Below are 20,648 nucleotides of genomic sequence, written 5' to 3'. Positions count from 1 at the left end.
ATAGCACATGGCATCCTTCTCAACTTTGTACCACTACAGTCTCTCTGCATGAGATTAGATCGTTTGGATTCAGAATTATCTGTTAATGTAGCTCAAGCTGGACTGCGGTGTAGAATTTCATTATGAAAGGGAAAGGAAATGTGCAGATTCATTGCATCAATTGGATCACAGGGGCCAGGGTTCACCTATTTAAAAGTAAGCATTGCTTTGGGGCGCCTGGGTGGCTCAGTCAGTTAAGCGTCTGACTTTAGCTGAGGTCATGATCTCACGGCTCATGGGTTCAAGACGCGCATTGGGTTCTGTGCTGACAGCTCAGAGCCTGGAGCTTGCTCCAGATTCTGTGTCTCCCACTCTCTCTCTCCCCTCCCTCCTGCCTCACTCACACTCCATCTCTGTCTCTCTCAAAAATAAATGAACATGAAAAAAAAGTATGCATTGTTTCTAAGTATGTTCTTGGCACATATTTTAAGTATTTTAAAAATTTATCAGACAATAAAATTGACCATTTTTTGACTTTATAGTTCTATGAATTTTGACTTATGTATAGATTCATATAACTCCAAACATAATTAAAATACAGAATGTAGGGGCGCCTGGGTGGCTTAGTCGGTTAAGCGTCTGACTTTCGCTTAGGTCATGATCTCGCGGTTCGTGGGTTCGAGCCCCGCATCGGGCTCTGTGCTGACTGCCAGCTCAGAGCCTGGAGCCTGTTTCAGTCTGTGACTTCCTCTCTCTCTGACCCTCCCCTGCTCATGCTGTCTCTCTCTCTCTCCTAGAAATAAATAAAACATTTAAAAAAATTAAAAAAAAAAAATACAGAATGGGGCACCTGGGTGGCCCAGTCGGTTAAGCATATGACTCTTGATTTTGGTTCAGGTCACGATTTCACTGTCGTGACATTGAGCCCTGTGTCAGGCTCCATTCTGAGCATGAAGCCTGCTTAACATCCTCCTCCTTCTTCTCACTCTGCTCCCCTCTGCTTGTATGCTGCCCCCCCTCTATCTCTCAAAAAGAAAAAAAAAGAATAAAATCCACCATCCCCAAACACCTCCTTCGTGTTATCCCTAGTCATCCCCTACCCTACTAGCCACCACCGCAAACCCCTGGCAACCACTGATTTATTCTCCATCACTATAGTATTGTCTTTTCTAGAATGTCACATAATGGAATCAAACAGTTTGTAAACTTTTGAGACTGTTTTCACTCAGCATAATGCCTTTGAGATTCATCCAAGTTCATGTGCAGATCAGTAGTTTGTGCCTCTTTAGCTGAGGATCGCATTCAGTTTGAAACAGGTGGCTTTGCACAGCCCGAATGAAAACTTTTCAGGTAGATCTCTCTTTGGGACCATTTTCTTCATAGGCTGGTTTGAATTTCCCCCTTCGTTTGGCCGTTCAGTGATTGCCTTTCTTAAGAAATATTGACACTTCAAAAAAAAAATTAAAAAAAAAAAAAGGGGGCGCCTGGGTGGTTTAGTTGGTTAAGCATCCGACTTTCGCTTAGGTCATGGTCTCGCGGTTCGTGGGTTCGAGCCCCGCATCGGGCTCTGTGCTGACTGTCAGCTCAGAGCCTGGAGCCTGTTTCAGAGTCTGTGACTCCCTCTCTCTCTGACCCTCCCCTGCTCACGCTGTCTCTCTCTCTCTCTCTCTCCTAGAAATTAAAAAAAAAAAAATTAAAAAAAAAGAAATATTGACACTTCAGCCATTTCACGATTTTATGTTGAAATTCTCCCTCAGCCCCAGATAATCAAAACGAATAAAGTTTTGCTTTAACTTCTGTTCTCAAACTGCTAGTCCACAAAGCTGTCAGCATTCAAAGGAAGAAAATACCAGACTGGTAAGTGAAGAGTTGGCCAATTTACGGCTGAGCTAAGAAGTAGTTTGCTTTTGTATAAAAATCTAAAAAAGAACAGCTTTATATTTCAGATTCCTGAAAGCCCAACGCTAATGCAAATCATAAAAACAGGAGCGGCACTTAAAAGCATTAAGTTAGGTGATTTGCAATCCAGACAGGCCTGTGTGATGGCGGCCATGCCTTTGAGAGGCTATAGCTGNCTGCCCTGTTCCTCCCTGGGGGGGGCGGGGGGAGGGGGGTGGGGCTTCTCTTCCCCTCCCCCAGACGCCCAGTGCCACTGGCACCTCCTGCGGCGTTGTCTGGTCAGGCAGGGCCCCCTCATGCCATCTTCTGGACTTCAGCAGAAACGTAAGCAGCAGAAGTGGTGTGAGTGGCGAGAGTGTGGTATCGGTCCAGGTACTGCCCGTGCTGCCCGACGAGACGAGAAGGGGGCTGCTGTTGGGAGGAACAGAGACCCCCTCGTGCACCTGAGGATGGGGTGCTGGGGATGCAGGGGAGGAACACGGACGCAGCCTGGCGTCTCGTGCTGGGATGTGTACCAGCGGCTGCTGCACGCCCATCTTTGCAAACCAGCTTCCTTCACGCACGTAGGTCTCCTGCTTCCTCTTTTTAACTTTCTTTTACGTTTATTTATTTATTTAGAGACATAGAGAGAGAGAGAGAGAGAGGAGGGGCAGAAACAGGAAGAAAGAGAGTGAATGAGTGGGGAGGAGCAGAGAAGCAGAGGGAGAGAGAGAATCCCAAGCAGGTGCCACACTGTCAGTGCAGAGCCCCATGTAGGGCTTGAACTCAAGAACTGTGAGATCATGACCAGAGTGCAAATCAAAAGTTGGACGCTTAAATGACTGAGCCACCCCAGGGCCCCTTCTTCTTCCTGTTAACCTTGACTAGAGTTTGCCATGATGCCCACTGGGCCTCTACCTGTACTGCCTTATAAAGAGCCAAGACCTATTGTAGTCCTAGTTTTAAGTTGCCTCAAAAGAATCAGGTCGGTCCAGCTGGCCTGTGGGGTGGTTTCTTATGGACCATGGGTCTACCTTTCAGCTTAACTGACTGGATGGGTGGGCTGGCTTTTGTGGTCCAGAGATGACTGTGGCAGGGGCCATTTGAAAGCACTGTGGGCTGGGCAGACACCCCATAATAATCCATGGAGGAATCTTGTTTATGAAGTCACAGTCTGGCCTGGATACTTCCGGTCAAGACCTCCAGGCAGCCCTTCACTGCTGCACAGCAGATGATGCGTAAGAGATGGAGTGTGCCAGCAGGCGGTCTGTTATGGGCTCCAGGAATTCTCAGGCTCCGTCCAAGACCTGTTGCGTCAGAAACACCGGTGGCGGAGTGGGGCCCAGCAATCTGTCTTAATAAGCCCTCCAAGGGATCCCAGGGACCCTCCGAGGTTTTAGAAACCCTCACCCAAGGCATGCATTCTCAGTGGGCTGGTATTGCCCCCAACAGGCCAACCCTTCTTTCTTGGGGAGCCGAAGAATCATAGATAATATATAGGTCTGTGGCTCTCCAAACCTCAACCCTACCCAACAAAACCTTATTCTTCAGTATTTAATTTGGGGGAGATGGTGATTAGGGAAAAAATGTCTCCAAAGGCTCCTTTGGTTGGTGGTAATGAGAAAACATTTGATCAACACTGCTCGAGAGTGTATCCCTACGAGAGGAACTGCTAGCCGTTGCAGAGTCTTACACTCAGCTTACCCACGGGGTGCACCACTGGCTTCCAAGAGGGCCGTACGCATGTATAGTGTTGCCTGCAAAAGGTGAGAGTTTTTTGTTTCTCCACGTCTTTATCAGACAATTGGTATTGTCTGGGCTTGTGATTGTTGATCCTGTGGTTACAAAATGTTATCTTATATTAAAGCCTATTTTCTGATTGTTGTTTGTAGATCAAAATACCACTTCCATCTCTTTCGTATTGGTCTTCTGTCCACCGACCTTGTGAAGCTTTCCTCTTGGTTTTATAATTTGTAGGTAGCTTCTTTTGCTTTTATAATTTTTCTGTATTTTATGCCATATGGAGTGGATAAGGTGCAGGGACCACCATTATGTTGAACTGGAGCAGTTCTTTCTTCTGTAATCTATAAAGGAGGTGAGTTACGGATACAGACTTTTTTAAAAGTTTATTTATCTATCAATTTTATTTTTTATTTAAAAATTTTATTTATGTTGAGAGAGAGAGAGGGAGATTGAGAGTGGGGGAGGGGCAGGGAGAGAGAGAGAATCCTAAGCAGTGGTAGTACAGAGCCTGAAGTGGGGCTCAAACTCACGAACCTTGAGATCAGGGAAATCAAGAGTTGGACGCTTAAGGGACTGAGCCACCTAGGTACCCCTAAAGTTTATTTATTTTGGTGGCGGTGGGAAGAGGGAGGGAGATGCAAGTGGAGGAGGGGCAGAGAGAGAGGAGAAAGAGAAGGTTCTACACTGTCAGTGAAAAGCCAGATGTGGGGCATCTTATGAACCGTGAGATCATGACCTGAGCCAAAGTTGGATGCTTAACCACCTGAGCCACCCAGATGCCTCCGAAACGGATTTTCTTACAGTTAACAACCTGAGACAAAGTCATTATATTGTCTTCAGGATTAGCAGGACAAACCTGGACAGATGCTTAATAGCCCCCATGAATGCTCCTTTGCAAAAGGAAATGCACCAGGAGCATGGCTGCTTTTGGCCAGGCACTTGGTTTTCTGTGCCTTGTGGCTCCACATCATAACTTTCCTGGTGCCCAGGTCTTAGTTCTCAGAAACAACCGGCAGTGGGAATACACCGTGACTTTTGTCTTGCCGTCTGCCTGTTATATCTTCCTCCTGACAAATCTCTCTCTTTGAAGCAGACACAGTTTCTTCCATTACTTTCTGGCTGCCTGTTGCTGCCATTTCCACATGGTGCACCATCTGTGAATTCTGTCTTAGGTATTCCAAGAATTCACTCATGTCTTTGTGAAGTAACCCTCCTGCTCGTCTTGTGTGTTTTGTTGGGTGCGTGTTTGTAATGGACAGTCTGTTGGCATCACATTGTTGACTCTGTTAGGCTTTGTCTCCTTCTCTCAGAGGTACCTTCTTCATGTCCTCCCAGGCTCTTGAAGGTAAAGCCATAATTATGTGCAGTGTTAGTTCATGCCCCTGGTCATGGTTTCATCCCAGATACTTTACCAAGCATGCGTGTCTTCAGGAACAGCCAGTGGGGTGAGCACAGAATCCAGCCACTTACAGTGATCTAAATTAACTCTGTATACCCTATGGAATTCAGTTTGTTGATATTAGCTTATGGTTATTTTTTTGTTTTTTTTTTTGGTCTAAGTTCAAGAATTACTGTTATTTACCTATTTTTCCTACCTGTGGCAATTTTTTCTTTTTCCTTAAAAAGTTATACTATATTCATAGACTAGGGTGGAGTCTCTGTTCTCCGGAAGGCTTTCCTTTGGAAGGTTGGTAGAACTTCTGTCTAAAGCCACCTGACCTGGTGTGTTCGATGTGGGAGAGGTTGAAACTTCTGATTTCATGTCTTCATGCTCATAGGTATTTACTTATCTTTTTTTTTTTTTTTTTGAGTCAGTTTTGGTGGGTTGTTTTATCCTAGGAATTTGTTCTTTTCCTCTCTTTTCAAGTTCATTGGCATAGTTATTTACTGTATTCTCTTACCTTTGAAATTTCTGCCGCATCTATAGTGATATCTTTATTTTAATTCCTAATGTGTTTTATTTATGGGGTATTCATTTTTTCTTACTTTAGCTACTCTTTTTTTTCAATCCTTTGTGTTGTATTTTTGTGTTCTATTTTATAAATGTCTACCCTCCTTGTCTTCTTCCCTTTATTTTCTTTGGGTCTCTTTTTTGTTCTCTTCTAATCATTTAAATTCTAACGCTTGGTTTGTTAATTTTCATCTTTTCTTGTTTTTTCCTATCAGCATTTATGGTTAAAATGATCTCATCCTACTGCCATTTTAGCCAGTTGGGTTGGCCATTCTTTTTTTTTTATTTTATTTATTTATTTCGAGAGAGAGAGAGGGAGTATGAGTGGGGTAGGGACAGAGAGAGGGAGAGAGAATTCTAAGCAGACTCCCCGCTATAAGCACAGAGCTTGCAATGGGGCTTGAACCCATGAAGTGTGAGATCATGACCTGAGCTGAGATCGAAGAGTCAGATGTGCAACTGACTGAGATACCCAAGTACCCTTGGGTTGGCCATTATGACTGTTCTGTGCTTTACCATAGTTTTTGTTTGTTTGTCTTGTTTTGTTTTGTATCGTAACTCCCACCATTTACTATGAGTTGTGGACCCAATGGATCTGTTCCCATGACCTTTTTTTTTTCCAGACCAGTAATCCCCAGGTAAAAGACCTTTCTGGATATTTAAATTGGCCTGAGAGACAGCATCTTTATTCCAATTTTGAACATTTCCTAACTGGAATATGCTTTACTCTTCTAAGTGTTGTTAGGTATAGACAATCTGTGTAGCCATTGAAGGCAGTTTTGGACATGGAGCAGCCAGAAAGAAGAAAGGACACCAGACATCTTGGCTCTTGGCTTATCGGTTCTGCCATCAGCCAATCTGGTGATGTGGGTCAGTCTGAGTTTGCTCTGTGATCAACAGACTGTATGTGAACTGAGGAGAGGTAGTTGGGCAATTGTTACTGACAGAAAGGAGCCAAGCCCTTTGTTCTATGTGCGGGCACGTGTGTGTGTGTGTGCGCGCACACACACACATGCTCAGCTTTCTTGACCCTGTTAGCTGTCGTGTCTGTAAAATGGGTAGAATGAATGAGATCATTGCCGGAGTTCTTACCAACCATTCCATGCTATGTGGCATAATTTTCTTGGACTTTATATTCTGATTATGAGTGGAGAGACCATTGGCCAACAGCAAGCTCATGGCCTGTGCCCCAAGCCAAGCCAATTCTTTGGCTCTGGGAATTTATGTTAGAAGGAAGATTTTATTCGACCAGCCTGAAGTTGTGATTAGCCTTTAGAAAGAGCTGGTGGAGTGATTTTGTTTCTTCTGCCCCCTAGGCTCCCGCAGCTTTTTATTTTGAAATAATTTTAGATTTACAGAAGAGTTGCAAAGATAGTTCAGAGAGTTCCTATTAAATACCCTTTACCTACCTTCCCTTGCTGGTAATATCTTATGCAACCACAGTACAGGGATCAAAACTGAGAAATTAGCATTGGTTAGTTTTTTTTTTTTAACATTGGTTAATTTTTCAACAATGTCCTTTTTCTCTTATAGGGTCTGATCCAGGATTACCACCTTGCATGTAGTTTTCATACCTCCTTAGTTTTCTCATCTAATCTGTGACTATTTCTTGAGTCTCCTTGCCTTTCATCACCCAGACACGTTTGAGGAGTACTGGTCAGGAGATTTGTGGAATGTTCCTTAATTTAGATCTGTCTGGTATTTTCTCATGATTAGACTGGAATGTGGGTTTGGGGAAAAGTGAAGTGTCCTTGTCCTCACATGCTCATGTCATACATGAAGGCACATGATACCAACATTACTATTGGCGATGTTCACGCTGATCACTCAAGGGTGTATCTGATGGATTTCTCCGTTGTAAAGTTAACTATTTTTCCCTTCCTACGCTTGATTGTATGTTTTTCATGTAATTTTAAATACAATTCATTGTATCTTTTATTATTTATTTTTAAAATTTTAAAAAAATGTTTATGTATTTTTGAGAGAGGGAGACAGACCACAAGCAGGGGAGGGACAGAGAGAGAGGGAGACAGAATCCGAAGCAGGATCCAGGCTCTGAGCTGTCAGCACAGAGCCCAGTGCAGGGCTTGAACCCACGAACTGTGAGATTGTGATCTGAGCTATAAAGTCTGACACTTAACCGACTGAGCCACCCAGGCACCCCTCATTGTATCTTTCAAACATCAATTTCGTAGATGTGTAAGTTTATACCCCAGAAAATCTGCCAATGGTAAGTGATTTCTAAAAAAATTTAGAGAATTGTTATTTCCATTCTCTCAGAAAGTTGTCTGTTTACCGTCAATCTCTGTTTCCACCCAAGGTCTCAGCAACCCCCTCTCCGCTCTCCATCTCTGTCAATTTGCGTTTCCCGGGCATTTCATCTAGATGGAATGATACAATATGTGGTCTTTTGTGTCTGGCTTCTTTTACTTAATGTTTTTGAGGTTCATCCAAGTTGTAGCATGTATTAGATTCCCAGGAATAGAATTGGTGGTTCATTTGATAAGCGTATGTTTAACTTTAAGAAACTGTCAAATCATTTGACCAAGTGTCTTTACTGTATACATTCCCATCCGCATTATGTGACGGTTTCAATTTCTCCACATCTTGTCCACACTTATTACTGCTTGTCTTTTTGATTATAGCCATTTGTATGGTAGGTCAAAAGTAGCATTTCATTGTGGTTTTCATTTTCATTTTCCTAACGGCGAATGATCTTGAGTATCTTTCCACTGATTATTAACCCTTTGTCTTCTTTGAAGAAGTGTCTGTTCAGATAATCTGTCCATGTTTACTTATTTATTTATTTACTTACAAGGCAAGTTCTATTTTCACACTTTCAAACATGTTAGGGTTAAACTTGCAACTACCTGATTTTTCCTTTTGATAGTGATTAGGTTTTAGTATTGATGTCCAAGACCTTAAAGGTGGTTGATACAAGAACTTAATGCACGTTGAGAGAATGACCAAAAGGACCCAAGAAAGACAGCTGGGAACAGCAGACATTGTATCTCACATGTTTCCAGAAAAACAAAACAAAACATGGGGGAGAGGGGGAAAGCCACTGAGAGTTGTTATCCCATGTGGCACTGAAACAAACATTCGGGTCAGTTTAGGTAAGAGTTACCTATCCCTGAACATACAGGTATCAGATGCTAAGCAGCGTTAGGAATTCAATGTTTCCTTTAGTCTCTTCCAGGAAGTGACTGCTGATCTGAAGTCCTAAATCAAATGCAAGTGTTCTCAGCAAATGACTTCCTTGGTTGTCACTGATCAAGGCTACTCTACATGTTCCTAGAAATGTCTCTAGTAACAAACTATAGAAATGATCCCCGAAACTGTAGTTTTTCCTCTGTCCACTTCTAATTGGTTGTTTGTTATCTTTTTGTTGAATTATAACAGTTCTTTATATAGTCTGGAAATGTCTTTTTATCAGAAATGTGATTCGTAAACACTTTCCCACAGTCTCCTTTGAAGTACAAAAGTTAATTTTGATGAAGTCAGATTTATCAATTGATTGTACTTCTGGTATTGAATTTGAGAACTCTCTGACTCCCTAAGAACTCTGTGAAGATTTTCTTCTTTATTTTCTTCTGAAAGCTTTATAGGTTTTTTTAAGTTTATTTGTTTATCTTGACACAGAGAGAGAGAGAGAGAGAGAGAGAGAGAGAGAGAGAGCAGGGAAGGGGCAGAGAAAGAGGGAGAGATTCCCAAGCGGGCTCCGTGCTGACATGGGGCTCGATCCCACAAACTCTGAGATCATGACCTGAGCTGAAACCACGAGTTGGACCCTTAACCAACTGAGCCACCCAGGCGCCCCTGAAAGTTATAGAGTTTTAATTTATATTTATGCCTAGATCCATCTTGAGTTAACTTTTGTTATTTATTTTTAAATTTTAAAAAATGTTTTATTTATTTTTGAGGGGGAGAGGGACAGAGAGAGGGAGATACAGAATCCAAAGAAGGTCCCAGGCTCGGGGTTGTCAGTACAGAGTCTGATGTGGGACTTGAACTCACAAACCGTGGGATCATGACCTGAGCTGAAGTCGGATGCTTAACCGACTGAGCCACCCAGGTGCTCCTTGAATTAAGTTTTGTATATGATGGGAGGTAAGCATCCAACTTAATTTTTTAAAATATCTAACACATTAAAAACATTAATATGGCTTTGTTTTTTAGAGCAGTTTCAGGTTTATAGAAAAACTGAGGAGAAAGTACAGAGTTCTCCTATATCCCTCCTAACCTCTACCCCCCCCACACTTTCCTCTATTATTAACATATTATAGTGCATTTGTTACAATTCATAAGTCAATATTAGTGCACGTAGTGGTTGGCTAGGCTGCTGTAACCAAATACCACAGACTGGTTGGTTCCAACAGTAGAAAGTAATTTTCTCACAGTTTTTGAGGCTGGAAGTCCAAGATCAAGGTGTTGGCAGGTTTGGTTTCTTCTGAAGCCTCTGTCCTTAGCTTGTAGGTGACCATTTTCTTGCTGTGCCCTCACATGTCTTTCCTGTGTGTGTGCCCATCTCTCTGTGTGTCCACAGTTCCTCTTCTCATAAAGATACCAGTCAAATTGGATGAGAGCTCACTCAAAAGACCTTACTTTTACTTCATTACCTCGTAAAGTCCCTGTCTTTAGATACAGTCACATTCTGAGGTACTTGGGGGCTGGGCTTCAACGTAAGAACTTTGGGGAGACACCGATCAGTCCATAAGAATACATTATTATTAACTAACGCCCACGGTTTACATTAGTGTTCATTCTTTATGTTGTATATTCTGTGGGTTTTGACAAATGCATTAGGGTGTGTCTGCATCCTTGTAGCATCATGCAAAATAGCTCCACTGCCCTAAAAAACCTCATGATGCCCTGTTCATTGCTCCCTCCCCACAGCCTCTTGACAACCACTGACCTTTTCACTGCCTTCATAGTTTTGCCTTTTCCAGAATGTCATATAATTGATATAATGGTATGGTATGTAGACGTTTCAGATTGGCTCTTTTCTCCAAGTAATATGCCTTCTAGCTTCCCCATGTCTTTTTGTGGCTTGATAGCTTATTTCTTTTCGGCACGGAATAATATTGCATTATCTGGATGTGCCATAGTTTATTTATCCATTCAGTTATTGAAGGATATCGGTTGCTTCCAAGCATTATGAATATAGGTGCCATGAACATTCATGTGCAGGTTTTTGGGTGGGCGTAAGTTCTCAACTCCTTCAGATAATAATACATCAAGGGGCACAACTGAAGGATCATATGGTATGAGTATGTTTGCTTTTGTAAAAACCACCAAGCTGTCATCCGGAGTTGCTGTACCATTTTGCATTCCCACCAACAATGAATGAAAGTTCCTGTTGTTCCACATCCTCACCAACGTTTGGTGTGGACAGCGTTTTGGATTTTGGCCATTCTGTTAGGTGTGCAGTGATATCTCATTGTTTTAATTTGTATTTACCTGATGAGATATCATGTGGAGCATCTTTTGATATTCTGCTCTGTCATATGTAATAGCTTTGTTGATGAGGTGTCTATTAAGATCTTTGGCCCACTTTTATTTATTTTTTATTTTTTTAGTGTTTATTTTATTTTTGAGAGTGAGAGACAGAGCATGAACAGGGGAGAGGCAGAGAGAGAGGGAGACACAGAAATCTGAAGCAGGCTCCAGGCTCCAAGCTGTCATCACAGAGCCCAATGTGGGGCTCGAACCCACAGACCACGAGATCATGACCTGAGCTGAAGTCAGATGCTTAACCAAGTGGGCCACCCAGGTGCCCTGACCCACTTTTAAACCAAGTTCTTTATTTTCTTATTGTTGAGTTTTAAAAGTTCTTCATATATTTTGAATAAATGTGAGACAAATGTGCCTTTTGCAAGTATTTTTTCCCAGTTTGTGCCTTGTCTTTCATTCTTTTGACATGGTCTTTCACGCTTCAAAAATTTGAGCAAAAAATTTTAATTTTTTTTTAAATACGTAAGCTGTTTATTTTTGAGAGAGAGAGAATGCGAGTGGGAGAGGGGCAGAGTGGGAGACAGAAGATGGAAGCAGGCTCTGTGCTAACACCAGAGAGCCCAATGCAGGGCTCGAACTCACAAACCATGAGGTCATGACCTGAACTGAAAGCAAGAGTCAGATGCTTAACCCACTGAGCCACCCTGACGCCCCAGCAAAATTTAATTTTAATGCAATAAAGCTTGCCATTTTTTTCTCCCACGGGTCATGCCTTTTGTGTTTTATGTACAAAATTTATTCTAAAACCCAAGGTCATCTGGATATTCTGTTGTGTTATTTTCTTGGAGTTTTATAATTTGCCTTTTATATTTATGCTGTGATTCATTTTACGTTAAAATTTTTGAAGTGTTTAAGGTGTGTGTCTAGATTCTGTTTTTTTTTTTCCCCATGTGGATATCCAATTGTCCAGTGTCACATATTGAGACTGTCCTTTCTCCACTGACTTTACTTTGCTCATTTGTCAAAGGTCAGTTGACTATATTTGTGTGGGTATAATTCTGCTCTCTCTGTTCTGTTCCAGCTTCATCTTCTTCCTTTTGTTTTGTTTTTTTGATCTTGGCTTATTGATATACAATCATACCACCACCATTTGTTGAAAAGACTGTCTTCTCCTCATTGGAAAAGGGTAACATCTTTGAAATTAAAAGTATAAGAATTTATTTCTTGACTCATTCCTGTTCCATTGATATATACATGCCTGTCCTTGCACTGGTATCCCACTGACTTGACTGCCTTGATTTTTTTAAGAAACCTTGAAATTGGGTAGTGTAAAACTTCCAACTTTGTTCTTCGTTTTCAAAACTGGATTTCTTATTGTGGAGATTTTGCATTTCACGTCAAATTTAGTGTCAGCTTGCCAATGTCCACAAAAATTCCTGCTGGGATTTTGATAGGACTGGTGTTGAACTTATAGAGTAGTTTGGGAAGAACTGCATTTTAACAGTATTGAGTCATCCAATCCATGAACGTGGGATTTATCCATGTATTTAGCTTTTCTTTAATTTCCCTTAACAATGTGTTGTAGTTTTTCAGTATTCAAGGCTTATGCTTCTTTTGTTAAATATATTCCTAAATATTGGACTCTTTTTTTTAAGGCTATCATGAATGGCATTGTATGTTTATGTAATTTTAATGTTTCTCAGCTTCAGAAAACTACCATTTGGGGAATGTTGTTCTCATCAGTATAAAAGTTGGAAATTGCAGAATTCCAACCCAAGTTTGTACTATCATTTCAGGAACATTGAAGGTGAAATTCAAATACTTTACACTTATCGTATCAAGTGAATTGGGTAGTGTTGATAACTGGTCACAGGTTATTTATTTATTCATTCATTTTGGGCACCAAATCAACTGTTCAGCTCACCATTCTTTTGGATGACAGTTTCTCTGAGGCTCAGCTGGGTGGGATGGGTGGGCAGTCACCATCAGGTAGGTGGCTCTGCTCTGTGGGGCTGGGTAGATGTTTGCTGGGACCACGAGGGTGCCCAGGCCATGTTTCTCTTATGGTGCCAGGCTGGTACAGATTTGTTCTTAGAGTGACTGGCAGGGATCCGAGAAAGAATAGAGGGGCACTGGACGCCCTGAGGCCAGACCTCATTTTGGATGGGAGGTGCTTCAGAATCACATGTAAAGGGATGTGCATATAGGAAGGGGAATAATTGTGCCCATTTTGTTGCAAACACTCTACTACAGTAGGATGTATCCCTGCAACCCAGTCTGGCTGATTAGAATCAGAGTCGGGTTTTTGCTTAGGAAATTATGCACCTTCTGAATCTTGGCGGGGGCAGATACCTCTTCTTCCAGTAGGGGCTGAATAGGCTCCAAACTTCTTCTCCTGGAGTCTCATGCATCTAGGGTGCAGGCACCTGTATGTCTGGAAGTGAAAAAGGTGATGTACTCTAGGCTCCATGTTGCGTTGATTTTCCGGTTAGGGCGACAACACAGGTGAACGCGCAAGGCCAAGGCCAAGCTCCTTTTGCAGAAACAGCAACTGTGCTGGTTTTGGCGCTGGTTTCAGTGAAGTTCAGTTCAGGATGGAAAAGTGGGAAGGGCACCGACCGTGGCCCCTCTTGCTCTGCTACAGCAAGGTCACTGGTGTTGTAGGGGAGACGGGACTCAGTCTATTTGGGGTAAATGCACTTTGTCTTAATTGGACACGATGACTGCTTGTTAGAGTTACCGAAACAAGTCCATGCCCTAGAGCTGTGTCGGGTGGGTCTCCCAGCCTGCATTCCCTGTGTTCATGGAAAACCTTGATCTCTGGATGCCCCTCATTGGCTTCCAGTGTCTCTGTGAACTCTGCACAGTGCTGGCTGCATCTGAGGGTCCTCGGGACATGAATCACGCATTCACCCGGGTTTGCTTTTCATCTGGGTACAGTAGTCTGGTGGCTGCACTGCCAGTGATCAGTGACACGTGGGCTGCTCCGTCGGCTGGAGAACTGCTCGTTTGGGATGATCTGCTATTTTTTTTCTTGGTGACATGAGTCCTTCTTCCAGGTGGTACCAATGACCCGGCTGTGCAGGAGTCCCACGGCGTCCCTTGTCTCGGTGCAAGCCCGGGACAGCGCACGGCTCTTCCTCTCCCCGCAGGCAGCCTGTGTGGTGACGGCACGGGGGCGTGCTACCTGCTCCCTGTCTTTGACACTGTGTTTGTCAGGAGGACTTACCGTCGCCAAGGCCTGGGCACGGCCATGCTGCAGGACTTCTGTGAGGCGTTCCGGGAGGACGAGGCTCTGGGCGTCAGTTGGCCGATTTCTCCTGCCATGTTCCAAGGTAAACCCGCTTTGTGTCAGGTGGAAGTGTTCGGGGACTGGTGATGGATAACACGTGCGTTCTAGGTGATTCTGGGGAGGGAGGTCCCTTGGCACTCTCGGCCTGTGGGTTTTCTCTACCTCCTGAGAAATCTCTCGTTGCTTCGGCACAGGTGAGACTTTATGCTGTAGCATGAGGGGCGAGCCTTTCCCAGCCCGAGAACTGGATTTGGAAACAGTAAAAAACACAGCATCAGGGAGAAGCAGAATCCAGAGGCGTGCACCTGCTGGGCGCTCAGAGTGCCTTTGCGGTTTCACTGGATGCTTCGAGCCCGTGACTTTGTCCTTTCAGCTCCTGGAGCCCAGGAGCCTGGGCTGGGAAGGCACCTGAAGTGCAAAGGCAAGCTCTGACTGCACTGAGCCCCCAAGTACCTCTGTGGCTCCTGCTTCAGAAGACAGTCCCCCTCTTCTGTTCTGATCCCACTGAGTCCCTGTATTGGTCAGGGTTCTCTGGAGAAACAGAGCCAATGGTGTGTGTGTGTGTGTGTGTGTGTGTGTGTGTGTATGGAGAGAGGGAGAGAGAGATTTATTTTAAGGAATTGGCTCACATGGTGTGGAGACTGAGACTCCCAAGATCTGCAGTTAGCAAGCTGGAGACGCAAGAGAGCTGATGGTGGCCTAACAGTCCAAACGCCACCAGGCTCCAGACCCAAGAAAAGCCAACAAGAAGTTTTTGGGTCAAACCCAAAGGCAGCTCAACAGACAGGCAGGAGGAGTTCCCTGTTATATGTGGGAGGGTCAGCCTTTTTCCTCTAGAGTCAAGCCTTCAACTGATTGGATGAGGCCCACCCACATGAGGGAAGGCAATCTGCTTTATTTGTCTACTGATTCACATGTTAATCTCATCCCAAACACTTTCACAGACACACACCCAGATTAATGTTTGACCAAATATCTGGGCACCCCTGGCTCAGTCAAGTTGACACTTAAAATGAGCGATCACAATCCCTTTCCCCATTCTGGAAGAGAAATCCTTATATATGTATTTTTTTCAGAGGAAATAAAACAAGCTCTGGTGTTAAACATCACATTCCAAGTCAGTAAGAGGGGCAGATTCTGGTGAGCATGCCCCCAGGTTCCCCGCCACCCCCACCATGAAGTACACCCATTCTACACTGGGTTCTGTTTCACTTCTTTTTTTTTTTTTTTTAATTTTTTAAATATTTTATTTATTTGTGTGTGTGTGTGAGGGAGAGAGAGAGAGAGAAAGAGAGAGAGAGAGAGAGAGAGAGAGACAGCGTGAGCAGGGGAGGGTCAGAGAGAGAGGGAGACAGAATCCAAAACAGGCTCCAGGCTCTGAGCTGTCAGCACAGAGCCCGACGCGGGGCTCGAACCCATGAACCGTGAGATCATGACCTGAGCCGAAGTCGGGCTCTCAACCGACTGAGCCACCCAGGCGCCCCTGTTTCACTTCTTTTAAAAAAATTTTTAAAAAAATGTTTTATTTATTTTTGAGAAAGAGAGAGAGAGGTAGCATGAGCAGGGAAGGGTCAGAGAGAGGGGGAGTTACAGATTCTGAAACAGGCTCCAGGCTCTGAGCTAGCTGTCAGCACAGAGCCGGACACGGGGCTCTAGCCCATGAACCGTGAGATCATGACCTGAGCCGAAGTCGGATTCTTAACCGACTGAGCCACCCAGGCGCCCCTGTTTCACTCTTGTCAAACAGATGTTTTTGGACACTTAGTACTGAGTTTCCAGTGCTGTTATGGTTTGGGGAGAACAAGAGATAAGAGAGAAAATGTAGGAAAGGTAAGGAAACTTCTGTTGCTCTGAAGTCCTAAGAAAAGCAGGTGAAAACATATTTTCAAGTAGGTTTAGTCATTTCTTTGTATTTCCAAACCCATGGTCTATAATTAAACTCTGAAGATCCTTGAATGTCTGCAAAGAGCATTCCAGGATTCCTGTACTGTGTTGCTCACTTTGTGGTGTTGCAAAGTTCCAGAACCTAGGCAGCTGGCTTTCTGTCCACATGCTTGTCCTCTCTGTCTCTCTCCTTATTTTTGTTTCAGCTCTGAGACCTTTGTTTGAGTGCATTGGCCTCTCTGTGTGGCCACCTCAGGTTTCCCTAGGGGACTATCAGGCTCCACGGAGGGGGAAGGGCACCCCAGAGCCAGCACTGCAGATAGCCTTGCAGGGTCTTGTGGTTTCCTGCTTGCCCTTTTCTTTTTTTTCTTTTCTTTTCTTTTCTTCTCTTTTCTTTTCTTTTCTTCTCTTCTCTTCTCTTCTCTTCTCTTCTCTTCTCTTCTCTTCTCTTCTCTTCTCTTCTCTTCTCTTCTCTTCTCTTCTCCCCTCCCCTCCCCTCCCCTCCCCTCCCCTTCCCTTCCCTGTTTATTTATTTTTGAGGGAGAGACAGAGAGCGAGCAGGGGAGGGGCAGAGAGAGAGAGTCAGGGAGACACGAAATCCAAAGCAGGCTCCAGGCTCTGAGCTGTCAGCACAGAGCCCGATGTGAGGTTTGAACTCACGAACCCCGAGATCATGACCTGAGCTGAGGTCTGACGCTTAATCGCCAGCCACCCAGGTGCCCCAAGACCGGCTTTTATTGAGTATAGTCCTGCCCTTTGAGTGCAGGAAGGACTTCTGCCCAGGAGCCCATGCTTTATAACCCTCTTGCAGCAGCATTTCTCTCCATGGTGTGAGGAATCTGTGGGCCCAAGAGTACAGTGCTTCCTGGATCCAGACCACTCCTTCTAAATTGGCTCAGGGTACCAGGACCCCTGGACTCCTGCCAGGGGTGTGAGAGCCTGCACGGACTCCATCCCTGGATCTGTGTACATAAGGGTTGACCGCCACCAGTCTGCATATCTTTGGGGGACAAGCGTTGGTGGGATGTGGATGGAGTGTGGGCGTGGTATTCACATTTGCATGCACAGGCCCCTTGCGGTGTATGTGTGTGGGGCTAGGGTAGGAGAAATGGGTGGGCTGGCTGCCGGGGGCCAGCTCCCTCGGTATTGCCACATTCTGGTGCAAAACTCCAAGGAGTCCAAGAATTCTAAATTTGAAACTGGCTTTCCCTGTTGTTATGAAGTTATATTTATCAAGATAGGAGAGCAGAACATTCTATCTAGCACTCTGCTAGCTTGGCTTATACTTTCCAAATACTTGGTGTCACCCTCTGGAGTTTTCCATCTGGGCTGGGAAATATTAGCGGAGGGCCCGATGGGGTCCCCATGGACCTGGAGCAGCTGTCCATTTGGCTGGATTTGGGACACTGCTCCGTGAAAACTCTCACCTTGTGAACGTGTACATAGAAGTCTATAAGCCTTGAGGTGACTCTGGAATCAAGGCAACTGCAGAGGCTGAGCTGGAAGGTTCTGTGGGAGAGGAGGGCTGGGGAGGCCCAGGGTGAGGAGGGACAGCGCCCCAGGAGAGGGCAGTGTGGGGGGATGTTAAGGGCCGAATTGGGTCCCCCGAAGTCTTACGTTGAAAGCTTCCCCTCCATGTGACTATATGTGGAGGGGGTGCCTTCAAAGAGGCAATTAAAATTTAATGAGGTCCTATCAGTGGGGCCCTGTTAAGAAGAGGAGCCTGGGACACGGATGGGTGCAGAGGAAAGACCGCCATGTGCAAGCCTCCGCCCACACCTGACTGTGGGACTGCCTGCCCCCAGCACGTGAGACATGGAAAGTCTGTTGTTGGAGCCTCCGCGTGCGGGGCTTTGTCATGGTGGCCCCGGCTAAGATGGGTTGGACGAAAGCGGGCGCACCGAGGGTGGCGGCAGGTGAGGAGGTCAAACAGTGGTGCGCCTGGAGTGGGATCAGAGCCAGAGCCGCGGTGGGGCGGGGCCTTGACAGGAACCGGAAGTGCCCTCCCCTGAGGCGCAGAATGGGGCGGGCCTTCCTGGCTCACAGTCGTGCGCTTGTATCCTCAGTGTGCAGGAAGTTCCTGTTGGCCCATCCGGAGGAGCGGGGTCGCCTGTGGGAGGTGGAGCCCCCGGGAGCCTGGGGCCAGCGAGGCAGCATCTGGCTGAAGGTTCAGCTGCAACAGTCAAGACTTCCAGACCGTGAGTCACAGTGACCAAAGTGCTCTTTGAAGCGCAGGTTAATGCATACGGTTGGAGTCAGGCTCGTGCAGGTGTTACGGTTATTGTTGCAAGAACAGAGGAGGGAGTGAGACCAAGGTGGTGGCTTCTTATTTATTTTTTTTGAATGTTTGTTCATTTTGAGAGAGAGTGGGAGGAAGAGAATCCTAAGCAGGTCTGTGCCATTAGCTCAGAGCCCAGTGTGGGGCTTGCTCTCACAAATGGTGGGATCAGGACCTGAGCTGAAATCAAGAGTCAGACGTTCAACCTACTGAGCCACCCGGGCGCCTCCAGGGTCGTAGCTTCTTGTCCTTGGTCCACCTTCCTTTCCCGAATGAACTACATCTTCTGAACTTCGCTCAAGATCTCCCCCAATTTAACTAAATCAGAACCTCCCTGGGACGGTGGCTCCCTGTTTCTAACTGGAAGGGGTCACTGAAACCCTGAAGAGGTTTAGTGTGTGCACCTGGTTTAAAAATTGGAAAGTCACACAAGGGTTTACCTCGAAGAACAAGGCTTCCGTGCGCCCCTTCCTTCCCTTGGGGGAGATGACATGCATATGTAAGCAGTAGCATTGCCTAGACAGCGTTCTGCAAATGAGCCCTTTGTCCCCGTCCTTTTGATTGGCAGCATAGTGAGCTGCTGTATGGAGATGTTTATTTGGTCAGTCCCTGTTATAGACGGACACTGTCTTCAGTTTGGGGTTGTTATAGCACCACCGTGAGTTTGCCGGTGGGTTTTTTTTTTTAATATTTTTTTTAATGTTTTATTTATTTCTAGGAGAGAGAGAGAGAGAGGGAGAGAGAGAAAGAGAGACAGCGTGAGCAGGGGAGGGTCAGAGAGAGAGGGAGTCACAGACTCTGAAACAGGCTCCAGGCTCCGAGCTGGCAGTCAGCACAGAACCCGACGTGGGGCTCGAACCCACGAACTGCGAGATCATGACCTAAGCGAAAGTCGGACACTTAACCGACTAAGCCACCCAGACGCCCCGATGGAGGGTGTTTTTGAGCAATGAGGACAGGCAGAGGGTGCCAAGGGGAGATGGGGTGGGAAGACAGACATACTTGTGTCTGGTTCTCCAAATTGCTTTTTGACAGTGCGCCTTCCTCTTCCATCTTCCTCCCACATCGGGGATGCATTGCACGTGGCTCTTGGTTCTCAGCTCAGGGTGAGGGCCTGGGGGGCAGGGCTGGATACCCGCACACCCTTTCAGGCTGCGGGTGCTGTGTGTGAGTGGGAGGCTCTGGAGGGTCTAACAGTTTAAGTTTCACCCGCCAAAAGTGAAAGCACTGGCTTTCCCTCCCCTGCCCCCCGGGAGGAAAGCTCCTGTCAATATCAAATGCCATTTCTCAAGCTGTAGGTAGCTCATTAGGCATCAGTGGGCTTTCTCTCCACATGGGTAACTGATTTACCTTAGGTCGTGACAGGGAAGAGCGTCTTGGAGTTTATTGATGATAACAGTGATAAGTTTTGCTTTTATGGTGCCTTTCAGCTAGAAGGCTTAATGGATCTTTACAGATATTAATGGGGTGACCAGGCACCCGGGAAGGAGGCCATGGCAAGGCTGTGACTGTGATCCTAATGAGGCGATTAAGTGACTTGCCCTGTGGCATCCACAGTTAGAAATGAAGGGGGAGCTTGCCTGCATCCCCACGCACTAAGCAGACCAGCTGCTTGGGTTTTTCAAGGAGCTTCACAAATGAGCCTGCAGCTCCCACGTGGACTTGGCCTTTGTGTCTTGGACGTTGCAGCTCCTTGGCTGAAAATGGAAAAAAAAAAAAAAAGAGGGGTGGCATTGCATATCAGAATGTGGAAATAATGTGGAAGTCGCACAGGCTAGAGGGGGGTACTCATGGGGAGGACGTTTTCGCATAATTGGGGAGACTGCCTTCCTCAGAGGAGAATTCCACTGGAGGTTATTTCAAGAGCCGAGAGTTGGTGTGGTCTGGCCATAGGAAACTGAGCTGGAAGTCAGATGCCAGACCTGTCACTTTAACTCACTGTGAGATTTGCCAACTCCCTCTTTAAAACAGCAAATGAGGGAACTTTCTCAGAGAATGTTCCAGAAGCATGCTTTGAGCCCTTTGAAGGAAGAAGGGTCATCATTATGATTAGGATATAATTAGATTACTGAAACTATATAATTAAAAAAAATTCTAAATTACAATTTTTTTCACTCCCTGTGTAAATCATGGCTCATTCCCAGTTTCACCCCCACCTTCTGTCTCCCCCCCCCCCCGCCCCCCCCAGA

At 45.4% G+C, this 20,648-nt stretch overlaps 1 protein-coding gene across 1 annotated transcript in view; it reads left to right on the top strand.

The window, feature by feature from the left end:
* LOC144230173 (protein FAM169B-like) overlaps window positions 1-20,648 on the top strand; it is a 71,372-nt gene that overhangs the window by 43,423 nt on the left and 7,301 nt on the right. Inside the window, exons 5-6 of the mRNA XM_077762368.1 lie at window positions 14,158-14,340; window positions 18,248-18,379. Of these exons, the coding sequence (XP_077618494.1) occupies window positions 14,158-14,340; window positions 18,248-18,379 (315 nt within the window). The remainder of the gene's footprint in view (window positions 1-14,157; window positions 14,341-18,247; window positions 18,380-20,648) is intronic.

Source organism: Crocuta crocuta, unplaced genomic scaffold, assembly GCF_008692635.1.
Source record: "Crocuta crocuta isolate KB4526 unplaced genomic scaffold, BGI_CrCroc_1.0 scaffold93, whole genome shotgun sequence".
Lineage (NCBI taxonomy): Eukaryota > Metazoa > Chordata > Mammalia > Carnivora > Hyaenidae > Crocuta > Crocuta crocuta.
This window is presented reverse-complemented; position numbering and strand designations above follow the sequence as displayed.